Genomic DNA, 25161 nt, shown 5'->3' with positions numbered 1-25161 from the left:
ATAAAAGCTGGGAACATGCTCAGTTGTAACATAAGCCATATGTTGAGAAAGAGAAGTATCAACTACCAGTGTCTGCTTTCACCTTGTTTATAATGCTTTTTTAGCCAACTTTCTTTTAAAAATCTAATATTCTGGGAAATGTTGAAAAGTTGTTTACTAAAGGGTGAAGCACCTTACATTTTTGAATAAGTATCAGATAAATATTGAAGGAGCAAAAAAATGTGAAACATTTAACTCCTATGGATGAGCTCATAAATATAAAAAAACAACTTAAGAATGACAAGAGGAAACTGCTATTAATGTGGCTTATCCTGGACTGGCTTTGTACTGACAGTTACCCTGGGGACACTAATGCTCTGAAACTCTATGTCTCCGTGGGAAGCCAGGCTGCCCAGTTTAGGAAGAGGAATTTGGCGCAAATTTACAGTTGTTTGTCCAGATTCAGTGGAAACTAACGATGAATTGGAACGAGATCTTGCCAGTTATTCATTCTTAGGGGTTGGGTGCTTTAACTTGACAAGATTTTGCCACCTAAAACAGCTGTTTTGTGTTGGAGACTACTAGATGGTAAGTTTGCCAGAACTACTTAGAAGGTCTGAGCCATAAATGTCAAAGCAAATGTTTCTGATATTGGGTACATGCTCATTTTGTGATATTTTTCATTTGAATTATCATTAGTTATGGGTATTGGTTTAGATTGGTAGTGTCAAAGTAGAAGACAGTGATATCAAGCTAAAAGCCAATGATCAAAATGTGTCAGTCATGAGAAGAGACCTGCTTCAACAAACAATGAAAATTAGATATGGTCCAAATCATATAAGAAATCAATCCGGTGTACTTATTTGCCAACAAGAACAAAATCTTCATCAATAATATCAGTTCCTCAAATATGTCAAGTTATTCTGGATAAAAATCTACTGGAAATAATTTTCCTTATGTGTTTTTTTTTTCCTTTTTAGACTTTAAAAAATTATTTATTAGCATAGGTGAAATTTTCAGGTTGTAGTAAGAAATAAATGAAATGTAAAGAATCTGTCTGATAAAATACCTTGCAAAGCAAGTAACTGATATATATATATATATATATATATTATATTTTTTTGCCTGTAATAAATTTGCCAGAAAATCTTGTCTACCAAAAAAGTTAGTGTGTTGATATTTTGCTTCAATGTAAAGGTCAAAAATATTTCTGACTCTTCATGTGATTACCTTACATAATAGTTAGCTAGCAAGGGCAATTGAAAAAAAGAAAACTATCAGATTCCAAAGAATAGTACACTGCTCACTCTACAGGGTTGCCAGTATTTTTGGAGGGGTTGAATGAAGGTGAAAGAAAAAAACCATGAAAATAATTTTCGAGCATAGCCATTTAACATCACAGTGTGTATATTGCTTGAAGTTTGTGAGTGGGAAGACAGCTAAGCAAATGTCTCTGAAACTCTCATTTTGAAAATCAAGTTTGTGTAACAGGAAAAGACATGTGGCACAAGTCTATGAAATTAGATCACATAGCCTAGTACCACAAACATAATTATTAGCGGCTGTTTTTGTCAACTGGCAGGTTACAGAAACAATAAAAAGAAGAGTTGATGATGATGAAAGAGGAAGGGCATGAAATGGTTGTACTCTTCTCAGTAGCTTTTAACTCTCAACATAAAGATTTTGTCAAACTCTCCAGACTTCAAGTGTTGACTGAGAAGCAAAGAGGGATGAGACAGCTTTTTGTTGGCTGGAAGAATAAAGATAGGATCTCCTATCACGCCAGCCAGAAGGCTGTTAAGCACTCAAGATGAAAACACTCAGGGTTTTAGAGTCAGCAAGCAATTGTTTACCTTGGACATTTGCAGCAGACCTCATTACCTTAACATCCTTGACCAAGTTTTTGAGGTAAAAAAACATCCAGGTTATGGACTGAGATATTGGACTTTGTGGTAAAGCGACTTCTTTTTTTTTTTTTTTAACTTTTAAATAGGTTCCCATAATTGTACACCTATGAAGGGAAAGAAAACAGAGAAATCTTTGGCTTTGCTGTGATTGAAGCAAATAAAATTTAGTAAGAGAAGATTGAGCAGAACAGTTTAGGCTTCGGATTCCACTTTACTCTTGACAGTGGTTCTGTATGTTCAGTAGATGGCTTTCATACACAGAAAACATCAAATACTTGTCGATGTGATTTTCATAGGATTACAATTGGTAATTAGTCCCTCAAGGTACCTGTGCCTTACTTTGTTGATTGTACATCCAAAAATAATGTGAGGAATCAGTCTCCAGGATAGAGACCATGCTGAGGTTAGAAGACAAATTGGGGCAGGATGTCGGGGTGCAGAGGATGGTATGTTCCTCTATATACCTGCCATGGGAGGTGAAGATGAACTGGCTTGTGATTTTACCCCACTGTGTAACCTATGGAGAGTTGGCATGCTCAAAGAGAGAATACCTGCCAACGGAGAAGAGCTTTCTTTTCCTCTTTCCAGAGAAAAATAAGTTTGCCAAAGTTGAAATTGGTACTTTGCACGTGAGTTCCTTCAGATAAATTCCTAATTTGTTCTATGATTATATGTTGGATCCTTGTTATGGGATAGGTGCTGGCAGTACAGATGTGGCCCATTTGGAGAAATAGAAGAGTCATGCTTTCAAAAAATCCAGCCAAAGGCACTCTTCTCTTTCTTCACCATAGTTCTCATCTGCATACTGAACTTCTTGACATGCCCAGTCCTTGTATCAAAATGCATAAAGAAATAAGTTCAGTTCCATGGTGACTGTAACCTATCCATACGTGAAAATTTCCCCAGAGAGTTCTAATCCTGAGTTCCATTTCCATGTTCTGTCATAGTTTAATCAAAATTTTCAAGATTTAAGGGCATGGCTAGCTTTTAGCTTTTTGAAATTTAAAAAATTGTTTTTCTAACTGGTTTATTTATATAAGATAGATATACATTTCTATTCATTTATCTGCTAAATAACAGTTACTATGAAATATATATCATCTCATGGCACTTGAATTTCTGAGTCTGTTTTGGTAAAATACAGAAGCATCAAATATATGCCCTCATAAATCATGACTCTAAATTTGACATCTATTTGGACATGATTTATAAAAATTCTTATATGAAAACAAATAAACAAGGTTTACTTTGAATTTTTCCCAAGAATAATATGCAGTGAAATATTTCAGTGTTTGTACTAAATCAAATTATATTACAATTATGTTATTTTTCTGACCTTCTTAAATTAGTGGGAGAAGAAACATTTACAATAGAATTTAAATGGTATGAAAATGTTGAATGTTGATCATTCTTTATAGATGTTTCCAGTAATTTATTATCCTGTCTTGCTTAAATAAGTCAACCACTTTATCTAAATGTGTTTTGCCAATCTGATGACAATTTGACTCATTATTTTAAAATATGTATTGTCTTTTTGAGCTTCTGTTTCTCTCTACCTATATCCATGCACTAAAATTTTACTCACCACAAATTTTATAAATTATTTTATTTCTGTTGAATTTAATAATTATTTGACAAAACAAGTTAGTCAGAATTGAGCAAATCCATTCAAATGCTTCTTTGCAATTGAGTATATGAATTAAATAACATCATGAGTCTTTATTTTGGGGGAAATGCTTTCAGATTTCAACAAATAAACATCAAGTAGAAACAGTTCTTCAAACTACAATATATTGAATTTTATCTAGCTGAACTGAAGGATACTACAAAGAAGGTTTTTTTTTTTTTTTTAAATGTACCCCTAATTTATTTTTTTCAAGTTTTGGCCACACCTTGCAGCATGTGGAATCTTAGTTCCCTGACCAAAGATAGAACGCATCCCCCCTGCATTGGCAATGCAGAGTCTTAACCATTGGACCACCAGGGAAGTCCCTACAAAGAAATTTAAGTTAACTTTTATTTGAATATTTTTTCCAATTTTTTAAAGATTTTAACAATTTGGGATAAAATTTAATTGAATAAAATGAGCTACTTGCAATTAGCATGGTTTGGATATGTATTTTAATGCAAGATATACAAAATCAAGTCAGTACAATAATTTTAATTCAGTGGTTTTTCTCTATTAACTTTTGGTTTTGATTTTCTCTCTTTTTTTGTCTCCTGTAATCTGGATACAAGAAAGCATATCTTATATGCATGAAAACTTAAGTACTTATAAGCTATCATCTGCGCTTAAATACTAAACATTCAGTGTGCTTCATTCAGAACAGTTTATGTGCATCAAGATGATTATGAAAGAACACTTGTCTGAAATGCATATATATTATACATACACACATTATATATTAGTTCACTTATTTGCCTCTCGACATTTTTTAAAACTCTCTTACAAGGTCCTGCTGATTATTTGGGACCAGCACCTACATTTAATGTTCTCTTATCTGACAATTTTCACTTTCAAACTTGGATCAGATAGTGTTTTCATTTAAAGGGTGTGTGTTCCTTCTCAAAAGTATACTATTTTAAACCAATTTAAGCGTTGGTTTTAAAATAAGATGGATATTAAGATAATCCCTGGTCTTTGTCAACCATGGGGAAACATAAATCATGTGTCAGGTAAAATTTATCCTGTCTAGTGATACCTGTATAGATAGTCTGTTCACTTAAGACAGTGAAACAATAAAAGTAGAGCTTAAAAAACCCTACATAATATTTCATTTTCCATGTATAAATACAAAGAACAAGAAAGGATATATGTTGGGTTCTAATATCAATTATCAAATGCATCTCACTAAAGGAGTAATAATCTACTCCTCAACATGGTTAAGGTATATCTGTTCTTAAAACATCTCTTCCTAGTCCAATGTTGCTTTTCCCATGTTCTGTCTGACTTTTATGCTCATTTTTATTTTTATACTGTCTCCAAATACTCTTTTTAAGTACCAAGGAAATCCCTTATATTGATTTCTATGAAAGTATTCCTTCCAATGCAGTCTGCAAAATACTGGCTGTGTGCATTACTAGTGACTGGAAATGAATGTGTGACGCTGTCTTCCTCTATTTCCAACCTGAGAGAAACCTGTTTTCATTGCCAGTTGTGTGGAAAATAACCGGGCATTTTCATGAACTTTGGAGATAAAATCACTTCTACCTTAGTACATGGAGAAGGAATTAGCAACCCACTCCAGTATTCTTGCCTGGAGAACCCCATGGACAGAGGAGCCTGGCAGGCTACAGTCCATGGGGTCGCAAGAGTCACACACGACTTGACGACTAAACCACCACCGCCACCACCTTAGTGTATGACCAAAATAAATCAGTCCTTTTGGTTAAAGTCCAGAGAACCATGACCTTTCCTGAGTATCTTGATTAAACTTTCCCTTTTAAGCAGAAGCCAGAATTCTTTATTGCAATATGATGAGTTACAGATATGCATAATTTTATATATGACAAATGAATCAATGTTTTAATTTGATAAGTATATATAAATAGCTAAAATGTTTTTTGCATACTCAAATAAAAATGTACATACTAAATAGTCATGTTTGTATTTCTTAGTATTATAACTATCCACTATCTAAGTAACTATGGGAGGAATCTTTGAAAGAATAAAGAAACATTATATGCTATTCCATATCATGCAAAAGCTTTATTAGTTTACAAAATACATGTTCAAAGTGAGCCATGAGCTTGAACTCTAAAACTTGTTGTACAGTAAGTAGCTTAAGCTACTCAGGGCTATTTATTCTTAGCTAATTTGTGAACACTTCAATGCATCAAGTAAGACTATTTCTTACTAGAAATCCAACATTAAGATGTGCTCTACTAACCATTTTATTCTTTTTGTTAAATTGACGAAAAAAGATATTTAGATATTACATTTAGTTGTATTAAAGAAAAGTATTAAGTTTAGTAAATGTGATAGACATTTTATAGGAATAACTTTAGAGTAATTATCTATATTGACATGGTGATCATTTAGCAAAATACATCATGGAACAATTCCTCTAATCATTTATATTAGCTTTAAAATTTTTTCTTACTTTATAAATAAAATGCAGTGGTCAAGCTCAACTAGAATGAATTGTTTCTGTGTAATGACCAAGATAAATTAGTCTATAAAACATTAAGTAGATAGAAAACTTTTGCCTGGCTGCCAACAGTTTTTAAATGTTTATAGGAGCCTCATGTTGTAGTAGAAAGAACATGTACTAACTATTTATTTCAGGCTCTAAGTAATCTTTTAGAGATGCTTGGATAAGTCCTTGGATATCCCTAGGTCCCCCGGTGTCATCTATTACAGAAGGGAAAGAGATAAACCAGACAATCTCTAGATTTCATCAAACTCTTCTCTGACTCTACAATTTACTAAGACCTAGCTTTTTCTTAAGCCTTAAATGACCTGAACTTTCCTCACAAAAATAAATGACATGAAGCTTTCTTATTTAGTAATTTTAGCCAATTTTGAGGCTTTAAAATCTTTAATCAGAAGTTTTGTTTGAACCAAAAATATTTCTCAAAATAATCTATGATGATTCATCTGGGAGGTAGGAGAAGGGAATATCACATTTGATATGTTTACCAAAGCCTCCTTATTGTAATAGATCTGATTTAGGGAGTTGGATGGCCTTTTCTAGTACATAACATGTTTCTAGTATTATTTTGCATTGTCTGTAGATTTATCCAGCAGCAGTAAGATTGCAGTGATTGTCCTTTATTTTCATATGGTTGGTATTTAGGCCAACATTTATGCACAGAATGAAAGACTTTCCTTCCCTCTATGCTCAGTGAAGAGACATAAACCACATGAGGTTTCCCTCAGGCTTTTCCCCAAAATGTGAAATGTAGGAGACATGATAGAGTAGGGCCAAAGTAGGATGTGATTGGATGCCCAAGCAAGAAATCAGGAATTCTGACACTTTAGAGTTTTTTTTTTGAAGAATTAGTTTACGAAAGGAAATGGGGAAAAAAGAAAAAAATAAATATATAGCTTTATAAAACTTTATATATATTTTCTGACAGAGAAATAAAGTTTACCTTTCAAAAAGAAATATTTTCCATATTTACTCTTTGCCTTATTATGGCCTTATTACCTACCAATCAAATGAATTGTGCTAGATTTTCCTGAGAGTATCTTCAGCCTCCCTTTCTAAACTCTTTCTGTTTTATGCCATTTCCCACCGTTTATTCCATTGTAAAATGGGATCCAATGTCAATTATCTTGGGTCACAGCAAATGATTCAAACATGTATCTCCAGTGTTCTTTTTCCAGGATTACCGGCAGTTGGAAGTAGAGCAAGGGGCACACAAAGTTTTCTAGGTCTTTATTTCATGTAAAATTAGGCTTACTATTTTTTCTCATATTGCAAATTAGTTTAATTTATATCAGTACTTACTATGGACAACACTCAGGAATTTCAAATAAATTCTTATCCTTAGAAACATGTAATTTATCTCGTTATAGATCTGCCCTAAGAACACAGAAGGTAATATCTGAAAACACAAAATATTAATAATTATCTATGTCCTGATACAATTCAATAAAGTTAAAAGAACAGCCAAAAACACTCTGCTAGTGAGGCAAAAACGTAAAAAATTTTAAGTTTACTAAGTCTATTGATCTAGCACAGTGTCACGAAGAGCCACATTAGATGGTCATCTGCAAATATTTATTGACTTATGATCAATATGGAAAACTTCAGAGTCATGTTTCATTTGTAATACAAATACCATAATGAAATGAATCTTTAACACACTTTAACATTTATTTATAACTAGGGAATAAAGTCTCTAGATTGTATTATTTCTGATACTTTTAATGTTAGGTCAGTGACAGTGGTTAAATTACAGCATATGTCAATTAAAATATAGCTTTAAATTGACAGATGTTTTAGAATTTGCCACCATACTCATCAATCAGACCAAGCTATTCACTGAGTTTAGCCTCTGACTTGAAGTACCAGGTGAGAATGTAAAAGGTCATTGTGTGTTGCAGTAAATTGGCAAAGGTATATCTCATTGTATTATATAGGGATGGTAAGGATTTTCTGCTAATGTAGGTCCTGTTTCTGTCTGCAATTCTAAAAGAATGTCAAGGGTATCTGAAAGAACTGTGGCTGATAGAGAAACTAAATATCTTTATTGCATTATGCTGACAAGGCAGCCACAGTCTATAATAGTACAAGGTGGACCAGCTTTAGATCAATGAGCAGCCCACTCTGGTATCATCCCTTTAAAGGTAGTGAGATTATTCTAGAGGGTGGGAGATCAAGGGGATCCCTGCAGATCTGTAACAATTTCATGGCCATCAGCATAATTTTAAGGGAACAATACAATCATTTAATTCTTAAAGTGTCCAATGTCAACACAATTACCCTATGAAAATGCCTATAAAATACTTCTTTAGGAATAGTTGAAGGCACTTAAGTTTCCACCAGCATTCCATACCCTTATTGAGAAGAAGAAAACAAAGATTCTGCTAATAACGTTATTATAAGTAAAAAAACTGACCACAGACAACAGTATACTATATTTGTTTGTAAACTCTGAATCCACATTATCTCACTTATGCAGACGTTGAATCCCACACCGATAAAAACAAGCAAAAGAAAAACTCAGTACTTCTTTCCACATTCTTTAACAATTTGCTTTGATGTTGTTACCATTATTTTACAGTTTTGTTTCTCTGCATGTGTTTCTATCAATGCTTTTTTTTTTTTTAATACCAGAGTCCTGCTCTGTCTCTGAATGTAGTATATAGAACACGGTGTGGTCCTGGGACCAGCAAAATCAACACTGCCTGAGAAATTGCTAGAAATTTAAATTTTCTGGTCCTACCCCAGATCTACCAAATCAAAAATCCAAAACATCTGTGTTTAAACAAGACTTGCAAATGATTCTGGTGCATATCCTCAAGTTTTAGAACTACAGGTATAGAAAACTAGTTGCCTTGGCACCATTCTGACTCAGCAGACAGTAAATATCTATCCAGTGTTCACTGCCTGGCGTGCCACTAGTGGTAAAGAACCTGCCTGCCAATGCAGGAGACATAAGAGACACGGGTTCAATCCCTGGGTCAGAAAGATCGCCTGGAGAAGGGCATGGCAACCCACTCCAATATTCTTGCGTGGAGAATCCCATGGAAGAGGAGGCTGGCAGGCTACAGTCCACAGGGTCTCAAAGAATCAGACAGGACTGAGCACGCATGCATACGCACATACACACAATCTCCATATATGAAGGAAATGAAAGAACATGAAGATACAGGGGCCAAGTTTTTTTTCTAATAAAGTTATCAAGAAAATTATTCTATATGGAAGTGAATCCCTTTGTGCAGACTAAATGGTATGCTTGTCTAAAATACTTTTGAAATCTAATAATCAAGTGTTTGCTAGAATATGGAGAAAAGTATCTAAATAGATAAAACAACCTTTATTGTTGACTTTGTTATAATTTGCTTAAAAGTAATATTAAACATTTATATTTTATAATTTGCCAACTTTTCCTTTGAAGCATACATTTTGGCACATCCTCTAACTTTTATTTTCATTTTATTTGGATATGGAATTACTAATTCATCTCAAGATTTTACAAAGATTACTGTCAAAGAAAAAAATATATTTAATAAATACCCAGTTTTTCTCTACTCAGCCAGTACTGGACTAACCACTTATGATTTATTTGTTCATTCAATAAATACATATTGAACATATATTATGAACTATATACTTTTCTAATAATTTTTTTAAAAAGATCACTATGACTGCTATAATTCTTTGAGTAAGATACACAATTAAGGAGATAGACCCAGAGTGATCCCTAAACTGAATACCATATTTTTAGCCAGTTAGGCCCATGCTATTGGGTATGGCCCATAATCTCAGATATATACAGTATAAATGTGATACCAAGCCAAAGAGGTCTGTAAGTCTTTCTGTAGTAGGATATAATAGATCTGTCTGGGCCACTGAACAATTCATGGGAAAGAAAGAGACAGTTTAGAGAGGATGGGATTTGTGTAACATACTAATCATGACATGTTTCAGCACACTGACTAAAGCTGTCAAAGTACATATACAGCATTATGATCTATTTTGTGTTAAAATGTTTAGAAAAAAATTATACATGACTAATTCTGAATTCATAAGTCTCTGACATTTATTGAGCTGCTTCCACGTTTCACAAATCATTTTTTGAAAAGTCCTTCCTCATCTAGGAGAGCATCACTTCTACTCAAGCAGAACCCTTACATGTACTGAGTGTCCCCCACAAAGTGCAATCAGTGGGGAGAGCCCACAGAGGCTCCGGCACACACTGAGCTCTTTCCGTTCGTCCATGCCTTTCATCACTCATTCACTTTTCTCCCCCTAAAATGTTCCCCTCAACTTCTCAGTTCCCACCTATTAAAATCCTACCCACTGAAAGGTTCATCTCAAATACCAACCATCTTCTTCAGGATGACTTCTTTATTAAAAACCATGGCAGCGTATTTTATCTCTAATAGATCACTTAACATATTTACTTTGTGTTGTAATTACTTAAATTTTTCCTGTCTTTGTCCTAACCAGTTTTTAAACTCCTTGCAGGTAAAGATTGTGTCTCATCTGTCTTTTCATCCTCCATAGTGACAGCTATCACAAGCCCTGAACATGGATGGTTACTTAGTACATGCTAGCAGAGGATAAGATGGTTGGATGGCATCACCAACTCAATGGACATGAGTTTGAGCAAGCTCCAGGAGTTAGTGATGGACTCAGAAGCCTGGCATATTACAGTCCATGGGGTTGCAAAGACTCGGACAGGACTAAGAGACTGAACAGAACTGAACATTCTGTCGGAATTAATTTACTCAAATAATCTCCAGGAGTGATTTAAATATGCAAGTTCTGTCTATCCAGGAGAGGATAATCAGATTTTGCATCCATTTTTTGCATTTCACTGCCCCCTTGTATATATCCATTCTGTTATTAATAAATCACTTTTACATTCCTTTTCCTGTTATATCCATGAAAAATTATTTAAAGAGAAAGTTACCATCTACGCCAATAGCTTGTTTATTATCATGGACCAAAAAGAGTAGTCTTGGTCCAGTGTAATTGCTGGAGGAAAAAACAGGTTAGATGCTTCATTTCTGGAGATGGATGAGAGACAGAAACTGGGAATAATGTTTCTGAATGGCTGCATCCTGAGATTGACAACTCAGTGACTCATCAAAGCATAATTCTTGCCCTACGAAGATGACACCATCCTTATGGCAGAAAGTGAAGAGGAACTAAAAAGCCTCTTGATGAAAGTGAAAGTGGAGAGTGAAAAAGTTGGCTTAAAGCTCAACATTCAGAAAACAAAGATCATGCTATCCGGCCCCATCACTTCATGGGAAATAGGTGAACAAACAGTGGAAACAGTGTCAGACTTTATTTTCTTGGGCTCCAAAATCACTGCAGATGGTGACTGCAGCCATGAAATTAAAAGACGCTTACTCCTTGGAAGGAAAGTTATGACCAACCTAGATAGCATATTCAAAAGCAGAGACATTACTTTGCCAACAAAGGTTCATCTAGTCAAGGCTATGGTTTTTCCAGTGGTCATGTATGGATGTGAGAGTTGGACTGTGAAGAAGGCTGAGCACCGAAGAATTGATGCTTTTGAACTGTGGTGTTGGAGAAGACGCTTGAGAGTCCCTTGGACTGCAAGGAGATCCAACCAGTCCATTCTGAAGGAGATCAGCCTTGGGAGTTCTTTAGAAGGAATGATGCTAAAGCTGAAACTCCAGTACTTTGGCCACCTCATGCAAAGAGTTGACTCATTGGAAAAGACTCTGATGCTGGGAGGGATTGGGGGCAGGAGGAAAAGGGGATGACAGAGGATGAGATGGCTGGATGGCATCACTGACTCAATGGACGTGAGTCTGGGTGAACTGCGGGAGTTGGTGATGGACAGGGAGGCCTGGCGTGCTGCGATTCAGGGGGTCTCAAAGAGTCAGACACAACTGAGCAACTGAACTGAACTGAACTGAACAGTTAAAAAAAACACTGATTTACATGAAAATTATGATTCCAGATTATTTCCATTTGGAGTTCATCAGTTTTCAAAATCCTCCCCATTACTACAGTGATGCTGCTTCATTAGGTAGAATTTACCAATTAATAGGAGTGAATTTTTTTGTCACAATAACTCTTATTAGATTATCAAACTTTATTAAGATTTCACATATCACTCAAAATAAATCATATGTTGCTGTTATTAAAGGAATTTGCTTTAAAATTAGCTTTTTCTAATATATTCTTTAAACTGTTACATATTTTAGATAAAATATTTCCTATTTGCCAGAATCCTTAGTGTCAGTAGAAGATGGTTGATACCTTGACTCTGACAACTCCCCACCCTTACTTCTTACAACTTCCTGCCTTGTTTCTCACTTTCCCCTAGGAGGCTGTCCAATTGGCATTCAATTTTGCATTAAAGCATACACCTGTAGAACTATAAGTTATTAATGCAACAACTCTGAAACATACTTTCCAAAAGTATTTTGTAGGCAAACTTGATCATCCTTAACAAAGAACAGAGAACATGGGAGAGATTCTCTCTTAAAAAATAGACAAGTCCTTTAGACTTGAAAGTTTAGAAAGTCACTCGCACATACAAAGAAATTCGTAACAAGTCATTGTCCTTTAAGCACAAACTGGAATCAAGATTTCCAGGAGAAATATCAATAACCTCAGATATGCAGATGACACCACCCTGATGGCAGAAAGTGAAGAAGAACTAAAGAGCCTCTTGATGAAAGTGAAAGAGAGTGAAAAAATTGACTTAAAGCTCAACATTCAGAAAACTAAGATCATGGTATCTGGTCCCATCACTTCACGGCAAATAGATGGGGAAGCAATGATAACAGTGACAGAATTTATTTTCGAGGACTCCAAAATCACTACAGATGGTGATTGCAGCCATGAAATTAAGACGCTTACTCCTTGGAAGGAAAGTTATGACCAACCTAGATAGCATATTGAAAAGCAGAGACATTACTTTGCCAACAAAGGTCCGCTAGTCAAGACTATGGTTTTTCCAGTAGTCATGTATGGATGTGAGAGTTGGACTATAAAAGGAAGCTGAGCACCGAAGAATTGAAGCTTTTGAACTGTGGTGTTGGAGAAGACTCTTGAGAGTCCCTTGGCCTTCAAGAAGATCCAACCAGTCCATCCTAAAGGAGATCAGTCCTGAATATTCATTGGAAGGACAGATGCTGAAGCTGAAGCTCCAATACTTTGGCCACCTGATGCGAAGAACTGGCACATTTGAAAAGACCCTGATGCTGGGAAAGATTGAAGGTGGGAGTAGAAGGGGATGACAGAGGATGAGATGGTTGGATGGCATCACCAACTCAATGGACATGAGTTTGAGTAAACTCCAGGAATTGGTGATAGACAGGGAAGCTTGGCATGCTGCAGTCCATGGGGTCACAAAGAGTTGAACATGACTGAGCAGTGAACTGAACTGAACTGTCCTTTACCCACAAAATTATTGAATTCTGACTTACTGATATATGATGTATATAAAAGTTTATTTTCAGAACTCAAAAGAACTTAAATCATCCAGGTCTTCCTCTTTGTATTTTGAAGCATACTGAAGCTTTTCAAGCTTGCCCTAACTGATTATAGAGTAAGAAAAATGGTTAACTGATTGATGAATTCTTTGAATATTGTGTTCCTATTTTGTGCAAAACAGAAAGAAACCCAAGAGTTTCTGAGCATAAATACAATCTACCATGTGCAGTGCACTCTCAGAAATAATCAATCGAGGATTTGCCAATATTTATTTCACCAAAACATTTTTGCTTCTGCCAACTCAGTCCATTCAGTCAGTTCAGTTCAGTTCAGTCACTCAGTTGTGTCCGACTCTTTGCAACCCCATGAGTCGCAGCACACCAGGCCTCCCTGTCCATCACCAATTCCCAGAGTTCACCCAGACCCAGTCCATCAAGTGAGTGATGCCATCCAGCCATCTCATCCTCTGTCATCCCCTTCTCCTCCTGCCCCCAATCCCTCCCAGCATCAGAGTCTTTTCCAATCAGTCAACTCTTCGCGTGAGGTGGCCAAAGTACTGGAGTTTCAGCTTTAGCATCATTCCTTCCAAAGAACTCCCAAGGCTGATCTCCTTCAGAATGGACTGGTTGGATCTCCTTGCAGTCCAAGGGACTCTCAAGCGTCTTGGTCCAACACCACAGTTCAAAAGCATCAATTCTTCGGCGCTCAGCCTTCTTCACAGTCTAACTCTCACATCTATACATGACCACTGGAAAAACCATAGCCTTGACTAGACGGACCTTTGTTGTCAAAGTAATGTCTCTGCTTTTGAATATGCTATCTAGGTTGGTCATAACTTTTCTTCCAAGGAGTAAGCGTCTTTTGATTTCATGGCTGGAGTCACCATCTGCAGTAATTCTACTTGTTCTCATTTAAAAATCTGTAATTCTTTGCTGAAATCAACCTTTTTCATTCTAACAATTTCCAGTTAAAAAGCATACATAGGGCTTATCATATAATTTACTGATAGTATTTACTTGCCTTTTTTGGCAGGTAAAACAAATATCAGCCTAAATATTTGCCCCAGATTCCTATCATTGCCTTGTTTTATACCCTCTGCTTATGACATAAATAAAGCACATTAGATTTCCTTCCCTGAGACTCAGACATCATCGTCCATGGCATGCCAAATCCTTGGGAGGAAAAGCACATTATTAAGTTGTTAAAGACTATTATCTTGATGAGTCATTTTTTCAGTTGGTTTTCCAGCAGAATTCCCTTGTGGAAACAGGAAAGAAGCAAGAAATATGATGGAGAGGCAACACAGTCAGAGACAGAGACGAAAACAATCTGAAAGTGAGAGGAGATAGGTACTGGGTCCCTCATAATTGACCTATGTCACTTACTCACCTTGTATGTAAGTTATAAAACCTCAGTATCATCATCCAGTTTTTCATCTGTAATTGAGAATAATCCAACCTCCTTAAATGACCATTGTGAAAATTAAAGAAATAAAGTAAAAAAAAAAAAAAAGTACTTTTTAACATGTGCAAATAAATGTGTTTGTCCCTTGAAGACAACTACTAGCATAAGGAATAGGATATCAAAAATACAGATACTGATTTAATATCTTGTAATAACCTCTAATGGAAAAGAAACTGAAAGACACACATGTACATGTGTAGTTATTTTCTTCTCCAGGGGATCTTCCCAAACCTGGGTTTGCTGCATTGCAGGCAGATTCTTTACTGTCTGAGCTACCAGGGAAGCCCAAAATAACCTATGATGGAAAAGAATCTGAAACACATACACACACATATATGCATATATGTTGTTGTTGTTCAGTTGCTAAGTTGGATCTGACTCTTTGCAACACCGTATGTATATGAATTGCTTTGCTGAATACTTGAACATAACATGACATTGTAAATCAACTACACTTCAATAAGGCAAAACAGAACAAAAGTACAGATACTGTCTCCCTCACTCTTCACACTCTTTCCTTGTTTGAGCTTGCCAAAAGAGATCTGTCTTACTCTATTAATGAGGAGATGTGCTGTGTTAGGTCACAGGCTTCCTATAGGATATAAGAACAGAATGGTCTACGGCATGTAGTCTGGCCCAAGTCTCTCTAGTGATGTCAGCTTTGCTCTGGGGCATGAAAGCCCTTCTACTGGCCATAACATGGCTTGTCAGCATGTGAAGAAAGAAAAAAAGGTGTCTGTGTCTAAAGGACACTCTCTCTTTTTGGGAAAAGTATAAGCACAAAATATGCTGACCACATTTAGGATGGTGTTTCTAATGATAGGAAGTACAGGATAAATGCTAACTTATATCAGCTTTCTGATTTTATAGGCTAAGCCAGTGGGAATTTGTGTGTCTTATTCAGAATTTACATAGCCTGTTGAAGAAGAAGTTTCAAACTCTGTGACTGTTAGAGGAAAACTTTCCTCTCATAATAATTAAGAAAGCACTGAGCTCTAGGCAATTTCTAATTGTTTTATATGTACTCTCATTTAATCCTCATAAAACTAGAAAGGAGGTACTAATATGCTGCTCATTTTACAAATGAAATTGAGACATAGGCAGTTGAGTGACTTCTCCTGTGGCCATTCACTGATGAGTGCAAAGCCAGGGTTCAAATGCAGTCTGGACTCAGAGGCCTTTGCTAATCACAGTGTACTTCTCTTCCCTGAGACAGCTTTCCCAAGAGTTCAAAAAGAAGAAGCAGGTATAGTACCTGGGGTCTCTTTACCTAAGCTAGGGTGGCATTTTAAGTAGATAGTTTACCTACCAACTTTTCAGAGGAAATTATCTTTAGATGCACTAACCAAAATTTGTGTATTAGGAGAAAAGATCTCTTATCTGTCAGTTCCCAGTTCCTTTAGTTTTTCATTCTTTCTAAGAAAAAAAGAAACTAAAGCTTTCAAAAGTATTGATGGATTCTCTCCCTAGCAATTCTGTTATTTTAAAGACAATGTGGACATTGGGATTAGTCTCTCTGTATTTTAGAATGTCAGTACATTTGCCAAAAATAAATTTATCAGTTAAATGCAGCCAAGAGATTTAGTTTATCTGAGTCCTACAAAGAAGAAATAGCTTACCAGTGTTTTTACAGATTGAAGTAAATCTGACATATTATTGACATATGCTATAGATTTAGTTTAATACCATAGTACAGATGTGTGCTCTGATAATTTTTTTTGTAAAATCTAGGCTAAGATGAGTAGAGTTGTTTCAATATTTATAGGGTTGAAAATGCAGAGTTAGCAAAGGAAGTATTTTAATTAAAACAGTATTTCCCCTCTATGCTCAGAGTAAAATGCAGGGGAATTCATTTAAAGACTATTTTTTTCCTCATATAGTGACTGTGTTTTAGGCACAGTGAAAAAGGTGTGTTTCCCACCCCACCCCACCCCCATCTTTTTGATTTTGCAAACCATTAAAAATGAACAATAGCTTCTTCTGACCTTTATTTCTTTCAATTAAGTATATGTGACTCTTTAAGTTCAGCCTTTTTAAATTGTATGTTTTAGGTATCCTGGAGATAACTTCAGTGGAAATCGGAGTTGTTGCTGTGAAAGCCATTAACAGCAACTATTATTTAGCCATGAACAAGAAGGGGAAACTCTATGGCTCGGTAAGTATTCTGCTTTTAATTGAAAAATCCAGTTCAGTAAATTATTACCATAGTTTTGCAATGTTTCCCCAGCCATTAAATAGCTTTGTTATCATTCTGTTGCTAGTAAATAGAAGCACAAAGGGCTAGTCAGCAAGAGTTTCAAGGGCGGGCAAGGCAGCTCTTTCAACTCTATAATCTCCTCTGTGGTTCACTCATTAGTCTACCACACAGGCTGGCACTCATATCAGTCAAAGATTTGAATGCTAATATTCTGAATGTTCTGAGCTAACCAGTCAGACTCTCACGGAAGCATTTGGCCAAATTGCCGTGGTTGCTGCGGACAACTTGAAGAATCATTGAAAATAAAGATCTTGGATTGAGCAGAAACCCACATGCTATGTATGTTTGTGTATTATAGCAAGAGATAAAATAGCAGCATAAGTGTTTTGTATTCTGTTAAAATCTGAAATGGAAAGACACATCAAGAAATTCATAATTTTCTGTGCTGTTAATCAACTTCAGAATTTTATTTATCTGAACAATAATTATTAATTCACTGATGGAGCTATTACCCAGCCAGTGCTTTGGGTACATACACCCTCTGTGGTCCATAGCAAGTATCAGGGAATATCACTTTAAAATGTGTAAATAAACTTATTTTGTTGATTAGTATTAGGATTACTGCAGTGCCTGCCTAGGGCCAGCAGCTCTCAAACTTGAGTGTCAGAATCACCTGGTGGATTTGTTAAAACACTTTCCCAGATTTTCTGATTCAGTTAAGTCTGTAAGACTTTGCATTTCTAACGAGTTTCCATGTTTTACCAATTGGTACCCCCAATTTGAGAATCATTGGAAATTGGTCCTGTCATTGGTCTGGATATACAATAGCTTTGTATTTCATTCCTGTAAAACCCATTTATAATTGGAGAATCAGGCATACTTTGGGTCAATTTCTTTGATAGAGTAAATGCTTTTTGGGTGAATGGGTCAGAAAAATTTTAGTTATTTTTTTCCATTGTATGTAGCTCTACTACTGAACCTAGAAGTCTAATGGACCATTTAGTCCATTAGTCTTAAGGCTATAAGGCTTAAGTCCATAAGGCTCCATTTGGGGGTTCATAGCATAACCACTTTGGAGATATTCTTGTTTTTCTTTTCATTAAACATGCAGAGGTCCCTTCCCTCCTTAATCTACTATATCAGAATTACTGAGCAAGAGGTCCAGGTATATATTCTTTGAAGACATACTAATACACAGTCAAAACCAATGCTTTAAAGTAAAACCTAATAAAAATTTAGATTGAGAGAGACATGTAAAATTTTTAATTGCAATAAAAGATTGAAATGATTTTTAATTGATAAAGTATACTTTTAAACGGAGAAGGCAATGGCACCCCACTCCAGTACTCTTGCCTGGAAAATCTCATGGACGGAGGAGCCTGGTAGGCTGCAATCCATGGGGTCGCTAAGAGTCGGACACAACTGAGCGACTTCCCTTTCACTTTTCACTTTCATGCATTGGAGAAGGAAATGGCAACCCACTCCAGTGTTCTTGCCTGGAGAATCCCAGGGACGGGGGAGCCTGGTGGGCTGCCGTCTATGGGGTCGCACAGAGTCGGACATGACTGAAGTGACTTAGCAGCAGCAGCATACTTTTAAAAAGTGACATCAAGGAAAAATGGATAACTCTCAAATGTCATAAAAATATTTAATATTTTTATTAATTTATTTTATTAATTTATTAATTTATTTTTATTAAAAATAATAATATTTTCCTTCCATTCCCCCACTTTTTCTTCTGTTCCAACACAGTTCATGCCCTGAGTCTATGCCTCTTCTTGAGCTCTAAGGCCTGTGACTTGTTTCATTCTCTATTTCTAACATAGATGCCCAGTTGCTTTCTATCACATCATACCATTTTAATGATCTCCAATGGCATTTATCAGATATTTCTCTCAATAATGTGCTTGTTGTTGACTGTCTTCTCAGAGTAGATTGTGAAATTTGAGAGGACAAGGTTTGCCTTGTCCCACATGATTTCTTTAGCACTTGGAACCGTACAATAAACAGATAGTACAATGCATAAACCTAACTACCTCTCCAAGTAGTTCAACTCATCACAGCTGACACACTCCACTTCTAGCCTGTCTCAGAAATGAGCTCTTTCTCTAACCATTGTGCACTGTTTTTTCTATTTTGCATTACCACCAGGAAGAGTAAAAAAAGTATGGCTTGTTCAAAACTAAATTAAAAATCTACTAAAATTCAATGTCTTATTCAGGGCAGAATAGGACTAGGAGCTACCAGAATTATTCATGAGTACACGTTCTATATAATTCTGTATGGACAGAAGAGCCTGGCAGGCGACAGTCCCTAAGGTTGCAAAGAGTCAGACATGACTGAGCAACTAACTTTCATTTTCACTTTTCATCAGGTAACAACTCTTGTAATCCCTCTATATTTTTCCAGATAATTTCCACTGATTCCATCGCCTTCTTGAAAATAGCAATTAGGTAAAAGCCCAAAGTGACTGATTAAACCAACTCTATAAATTCTATTCTCTTAAATACTTTCCTTGATTCCCTTTTGGGAAACATATATCTCCCTTATATTTTCATTATTTGCCTTCTGATCCATGTGTCAATTGTATTATATTGTATATCAAGTTTTCTCCTGACTGATGGACTTAAATAAATACTGATAGTTTATAAAACTGAATTATATAGAATAAGTGCTTATAGGGCATGGTTTAAAAACTGAAGAAATTTCCCAGGTAATCCCGAGAAAATCTAAAAATCTTTTTTAAACTGTCAAAACTCTACTTTTGAGATCTTGCTCTAGCCTAGATTTTTTAAAAACCTTTAATATTTATTATTCACCTAAATGCTGTAAACAACTATAGATTCCTAGGTCTCCTCCAGAGATTCTGATAGAAAAATTTGACCAATAGTCTATTCAACAATCTAAACACCAGAGATGAGGAGTCTGATACAAGTGTAATTCACTTTCAGAAACATTTCTCAATAAATTAATTTTAAGGAAAAATAAATTTAGCATCCATTCATACTTTTTTATATATAGCTCCATTTCAAATATAAATTCTTCCATAGTCTCTAAACTATACCTTCTTTATTGAAAAAATATAATTGCTCATGTAAAAAAATCCTCTTTGCTTTTAAATCCATATAGTTTCAGACAGACTAGGATCAATTAAGAGAAAAAATAAATTAAGAATTCAGATCATCTCTAATGCATAAATTTTTGTGATGTTAAAATCATTACCTTTAATAATTTACCTTTTCTTCTTACTTTCAGCCAAATAAGTCATCACTTGAACATTACATTTAAATATTCTTTATAGAGGAGAAGCATAGAGGATAGATTCCAGAAAACAAAGCTTAAACTGATAACATTAAACTATACCTGCTCATTATGGTTCTGATAATGTTCAAAATTAGGATCTACTCTGCAGAAAACTTGAATTATTTAAATATACACATAGTCAAAATTTCTAAAAGTCCTGAAGTGAGAAATACTGAACTGCACAGTAGAGGTTTCAACTGAAAGATGCCTGTAGTCTCCATATGTATATAGATATAGATGCCCTTGGTTTCCATAGAGAAGATAGATACAGAAGGAAGAAAGCCCCAGTTCCTTTTTAACTGCTTTAGTTTGGGTATAAAGGAAAAGGAATATTTCTAAAGTCAGAGTTTTGAAATTAGTAAGGTATCTCCTTTTTGCTATTCCCTCCTGAGAGAAAATCTGGATTTCTACAATCTAGATTTCTAAAATGAATGAGATATCAATCTTTGTCACTAAAGATCCCCTTAAAAAAACTGTGCCATTTGAAATGAAGCCAAAGGACTATGGCTATAAAGTGGAATTTCTCAGGGTTCAAGTCTTCAGATTTATACTATATAAGCTGTGCTGTTGTTGTTGTTGTTAAGTCGCTTCAGTCATGTCCGACTCTGTGCAACCCCATAGACAGCAGCCCACCAGGCTCCCCCGTCCCTGGGATTCTCCAGGCAAGAACACTGGAGTGGGTTGCCATTTCCTTCTCCAATGCATGAAAGTGAAAAATGAAAGTGAAGTCGCTCAGTCGTGTCTGACTCTTCGTGATCCCATGGACTGCAGCCTACCAGGCTCCTCCATCCATGGGATTTTCCAGGCAAGAGTACTGGAGTGGGGTGCCATCCCCTTCTCCGATAAGCTGTGCTAGTCACAGATTTATAGTTTCTCTGACACAGGAATTCACAAAGCAAGGTTGTCTCATGTCCTACTGTTCAACTATTCCTAAACCTCAGAGTAAAATTGGTCAAAATTCCAAGTTATGGAAAATTGTCAATAATTTACAAAATTGAGAAATCTGGTATTTGGAAAAGAGAAGGATATCCCTCACTCCCAGGGTCTCTTGTTTATCTAGAGCTATTATGGTTTTAAGATCTGCTTTCTTAACAATGTATGTATATTTATTGTGGATTTATAGGTAAATAAAATTTGCAAACTTGATAAGCCCACCTTTTCCCTGTAATTCTGTTTTTCCTATGGAACCTCAATTATTACTCTGAAAAAAAAAAGGATGATAATAACATTCTTTATTATTCGTTCATCATAAACATTGTTACTAGAATGCTTGTTTCTTAATAATCATTCTAGGCACTTAAACATGTCATACTCAAAGCACATCAGCTCCTTAAAAGGGCCCCAAATGTGGTTATGATGATCGATAAAAGTAAATCATGTGCCTTCTAATGTAGAATGTTTTGTCCTTTTGGTTCACTCTTCTGTTGGTGATGATTTGTATAAGCACACGACTTATGTCCAGATGACAAAAGCAAATAAAACCCAGCAAGTGGAGTTCTCTGGATGGTTTGTGTAAAATGGAACCAAGTGTCATCACCACAGGAATAAAGGATTTTCTTCTTCCCTTGCAGAAAGAATTTAATAATGACTGTAAGCTGAAGGAGAGGATAGAGGAAAACGGATACAATACCTATGCATCTTTTAACTGGCAGCACAATGGGAGGCAGATGTATGTGGCATTGAATGGAAAAGGAGCTCCTAGAAGAGGACAGAAAACACGAAGGAAAAACACCTCAGCTCATTTTCTTCCGATGGTGGTACACTCATAGAAGAAGACAATGATTGCAGATGCAGTATAACCAAAGGCTCTTTATGAGGCACAGTTGGTATTCTTTATGAAGACAGTACTTCACAAGGCAAAGACACATTGCAAATGTCTGCTTGCTTGAAAGAAAGGAAGCCTTTGAAGGTTTTTGTACTCTCTGCTGACATATGATGTTCTCTTAGTTAGTTCTGTGTCCTGCCTTGTGATCACAATATAAGCAGATCAAATGGATGGAATTTATTCCCAAGTGAACAATATTGTGGCTGAGTTTTGGGGTCAAGTTTTTGTTTATGTTTTTGTTTTTATCCTCTGAGATAGAACTTAAAGGACAAGGAACAATCTGTTGAATGAATTTCGGGAAAGTTATTTATGGAATACGAACTCATATCAAAGACATTCATTGCTCATTCAAGCCTAATGATTCAATGAGCAGTAAGACATGCAAGCATTTACTGGAAAGCACTTGGGTCATATCATATGCACAACCAAAGGAGCTTTGCGTGTGATGTCATGGAAGAATCGGATAGGATTAACAAATATAAACATGGTAGTGTAAAACTGTTCTAACCAAACAAATAGTAATGGTATGCTTGTGCATTCTGCCTTCATCCTTTTCTATTTCCTTCTAAGTTATTTATTTAATAGGATGTTAAATATCTTTTGGGGTTTTAAAGAGTATCCTCAGCAGCTGCTCTCTGTTTTACCTTTTCTTTTTCTTTAGCACACCACATGCATATTCATGACAAAGTGTTTTTAAAACTTGGCAAACACTTCAAGAATAGGAGATAAAATTGGGGAAAGAGTGTGAGTGCCCCACGTGCTGTCTGTTGACTTCACCTGCACTTCTGCCATAAGAACCATCAACAAGAAACATGACAATACTACGACATGGCCTGAGTGAGAGATATCCGCCATCATTTACAAACATACATCACTCCTAAGGCTTCCTTTCCTAAGCAATAGACCCAAAAATTCTTCTCTTAATCAATCAGTGAGCCTCCAAAAGTACAGTAAAAGAAAGAAAATTAATTGTCAAATGCATTTTAGTAGCATAGGCTCATTATTTACTAATGATTTCTGCCGTGTGTCACAGTGGTAAATGATGAAGAGGCTGTCTGCCTATGTAAGAACACTTTACAAGTCTCACATAGTGTATCTCCCCACAGGAACTGTCAAGGAATTTGGTATGAAGTGCAACCCTCCTCCCCCACAGGGGCTTAAACTGAGCAAATATATCCTGGTATATGTGTAACTATATGCTGAAATTTGTTCAAATGGTATGATCTAGTCTTTGCAAAACCAAATAAAACTTATTTTCTGTAAATTTTAAGAGCTTTGGAAGGTTCCATAATGTAACCTTATTGAAATTCATTTTGTTAGAGCAGGTATAGAAAACAGTACAGAAAAGCATACCAGTCATCATCACATTGTATTCCACTAAATAAATACTTAAACCTTATTTGCAGTGTCTGTAGTGATTTTTAAAAGTGTAGAAAAATACTATTTGTTCTAAATACTTTAAGTGATAACTATAAGATTATACTGATACTGCAGTTTTATCTTAATATTTCTTGTTTTGAAAAGGTCTGTTTATTTTTATTATTTGACACAGTATTTTGGTACAAAGGAAAGACTTACTAAATGTGTCTTTTTACTAAAGTTTAAGCTCTAGAAAGTCTGGTGTTTTATCATCTTCTCTAATAACTTAATCGTGTCGATGCTTAACCAGCACTTCCAGTTAATCTGTTATTGAAAAATTAGCTTTATTGAGAAATTTTCCCATAAAGTAATTCCATTAAAGATCATATTTTTCTCATTCCTTAAAAAAGTTGGGATTTCAAAGGAAATGCATTTGAGGCAGAATGTTTTGGCTTATGATAAACTTGCATTTTATGGTACTTGGCTTCCAAGTTGCTTTTTGACAAATGGGATTCTAAAAATGTTTAATTTTGTGGTTGGAATCTGTATGTTGAAATTTCATTGGTAACTGAGTCTGAACACTATACTGTAATGCATTCCTATGAGAACTAGATTATCTTTGTTGTTTTATTTTAAAATAATAATTGCACCTGACACATGAACATGGACCACCCGCAACCAAAATTAAATGTTTGGTGAGACAAATACAGTATTAGATGACCATGGTAACAGCACATAGGGTGCACACTGGATTCGTATTTCACATAGCCATTCAGATTACCAAGAGACTGTGTGTAAACAGTCATCATCCTAGTACTCAAAACACTGAAACAGCTTCTAGCAAAATGTATCAAAGCTTGCAGAAGCCAAAAATAGAAAACATCTCCTTTACCTCTCCCCTGTCTCACCCCCAGAATAAACACATGGACAGAAAAAAAGATAGAAACAGTTTAGTAAAGAGTAATTAGATTCTCCTGCATTTAAAATGGCATCTTTGCTTGATATTGAGATAGAAATCTGGTCCCCCTCTTGCAGCTGGATTGTGCTACTGAAGGAAAAGCAGCTCCGGTCCTGAATGGTTTTTTGTTTTTTGTTTTTTTTTTTAAATCATGATTTTGGTAGCTCTGCCTCTGTAGGAAGTGTGAGCCCTGGCTACAATGTCAGGGTGCATCAGCCACAAATGTGTATCCATCTGAATGTTGATTTCAAGGAGACTCCTCATAAAGATATAGATTCCCTCCCTCCTCCTACCTCCCAAAAGGCTGAACAGTGTATAGTATGTTACATTTAAATAAATCAATAAAAATACTGGGTAAAGAAAATAAAAATATTGTCCTTGTTTGTTTTATTAGCCTAAGACTATACCTGGTAATTAAGAGAGACGCTCACGTGTTGTGTGCTAGGCAGGATGTGGTTAAATGCCCCACAGCCCCAAACAACAACAGAAAAAAAGTCACTTAAACATTTGTAAGGTTTCTTTAATGCTTTACACGTGTGAGTCAGCTATCCTTACTCTAATAACAA

The 25161-nt window shown here is 35.6% G+C and overlaps 1 protein-coding gene across 1 annotated transcript in view; it reads left to right on the top strand.

Moving 5' to 3' along the window:
* The window catches only part of FGF10 (fibroblast growth factor 10), a 98274-nt gene extending 73317 nt beyond the window's left edge, over positions 1 to 24957 (top strand). The window contains exons 2-3 of the mRNA XM_005894857.3: positions 17005 to 17108; positions 22025 to 24957. Coding sequence (XP_005894919.1) covers positions 17005 to 17108; positions 22025 to 22222 — 302 coding nt within the window. The 3' untranslated portion in view covers positions 22223 to 24957. The remainder of the gene's footprint in view (positions 1 to 17004; positions 17109 to 22024) is intronic.
* Positions 24958 to 25161: the final 204 nt, after the last annotated feature.

This window comes from Bos mutus, chromosome 20 (genome assembly GCF_027580195.1).
Source record: "Bos mutus isolate GX-2022 chromosome 20, NWIPB_WYAK_1.1, whole genome shotgun sequence".
Lineage (NCBI taxonomy): Eukaryota > Metazoa > Chordata > Mammalia > Artiodactyla > Bovidae > Bos > Bos mutus.
The sequence above is the reverse complement of the archived record's forward strand: the minus strand, read 5'-3'. Positions and strand labels throughout refer to the sequence as shown.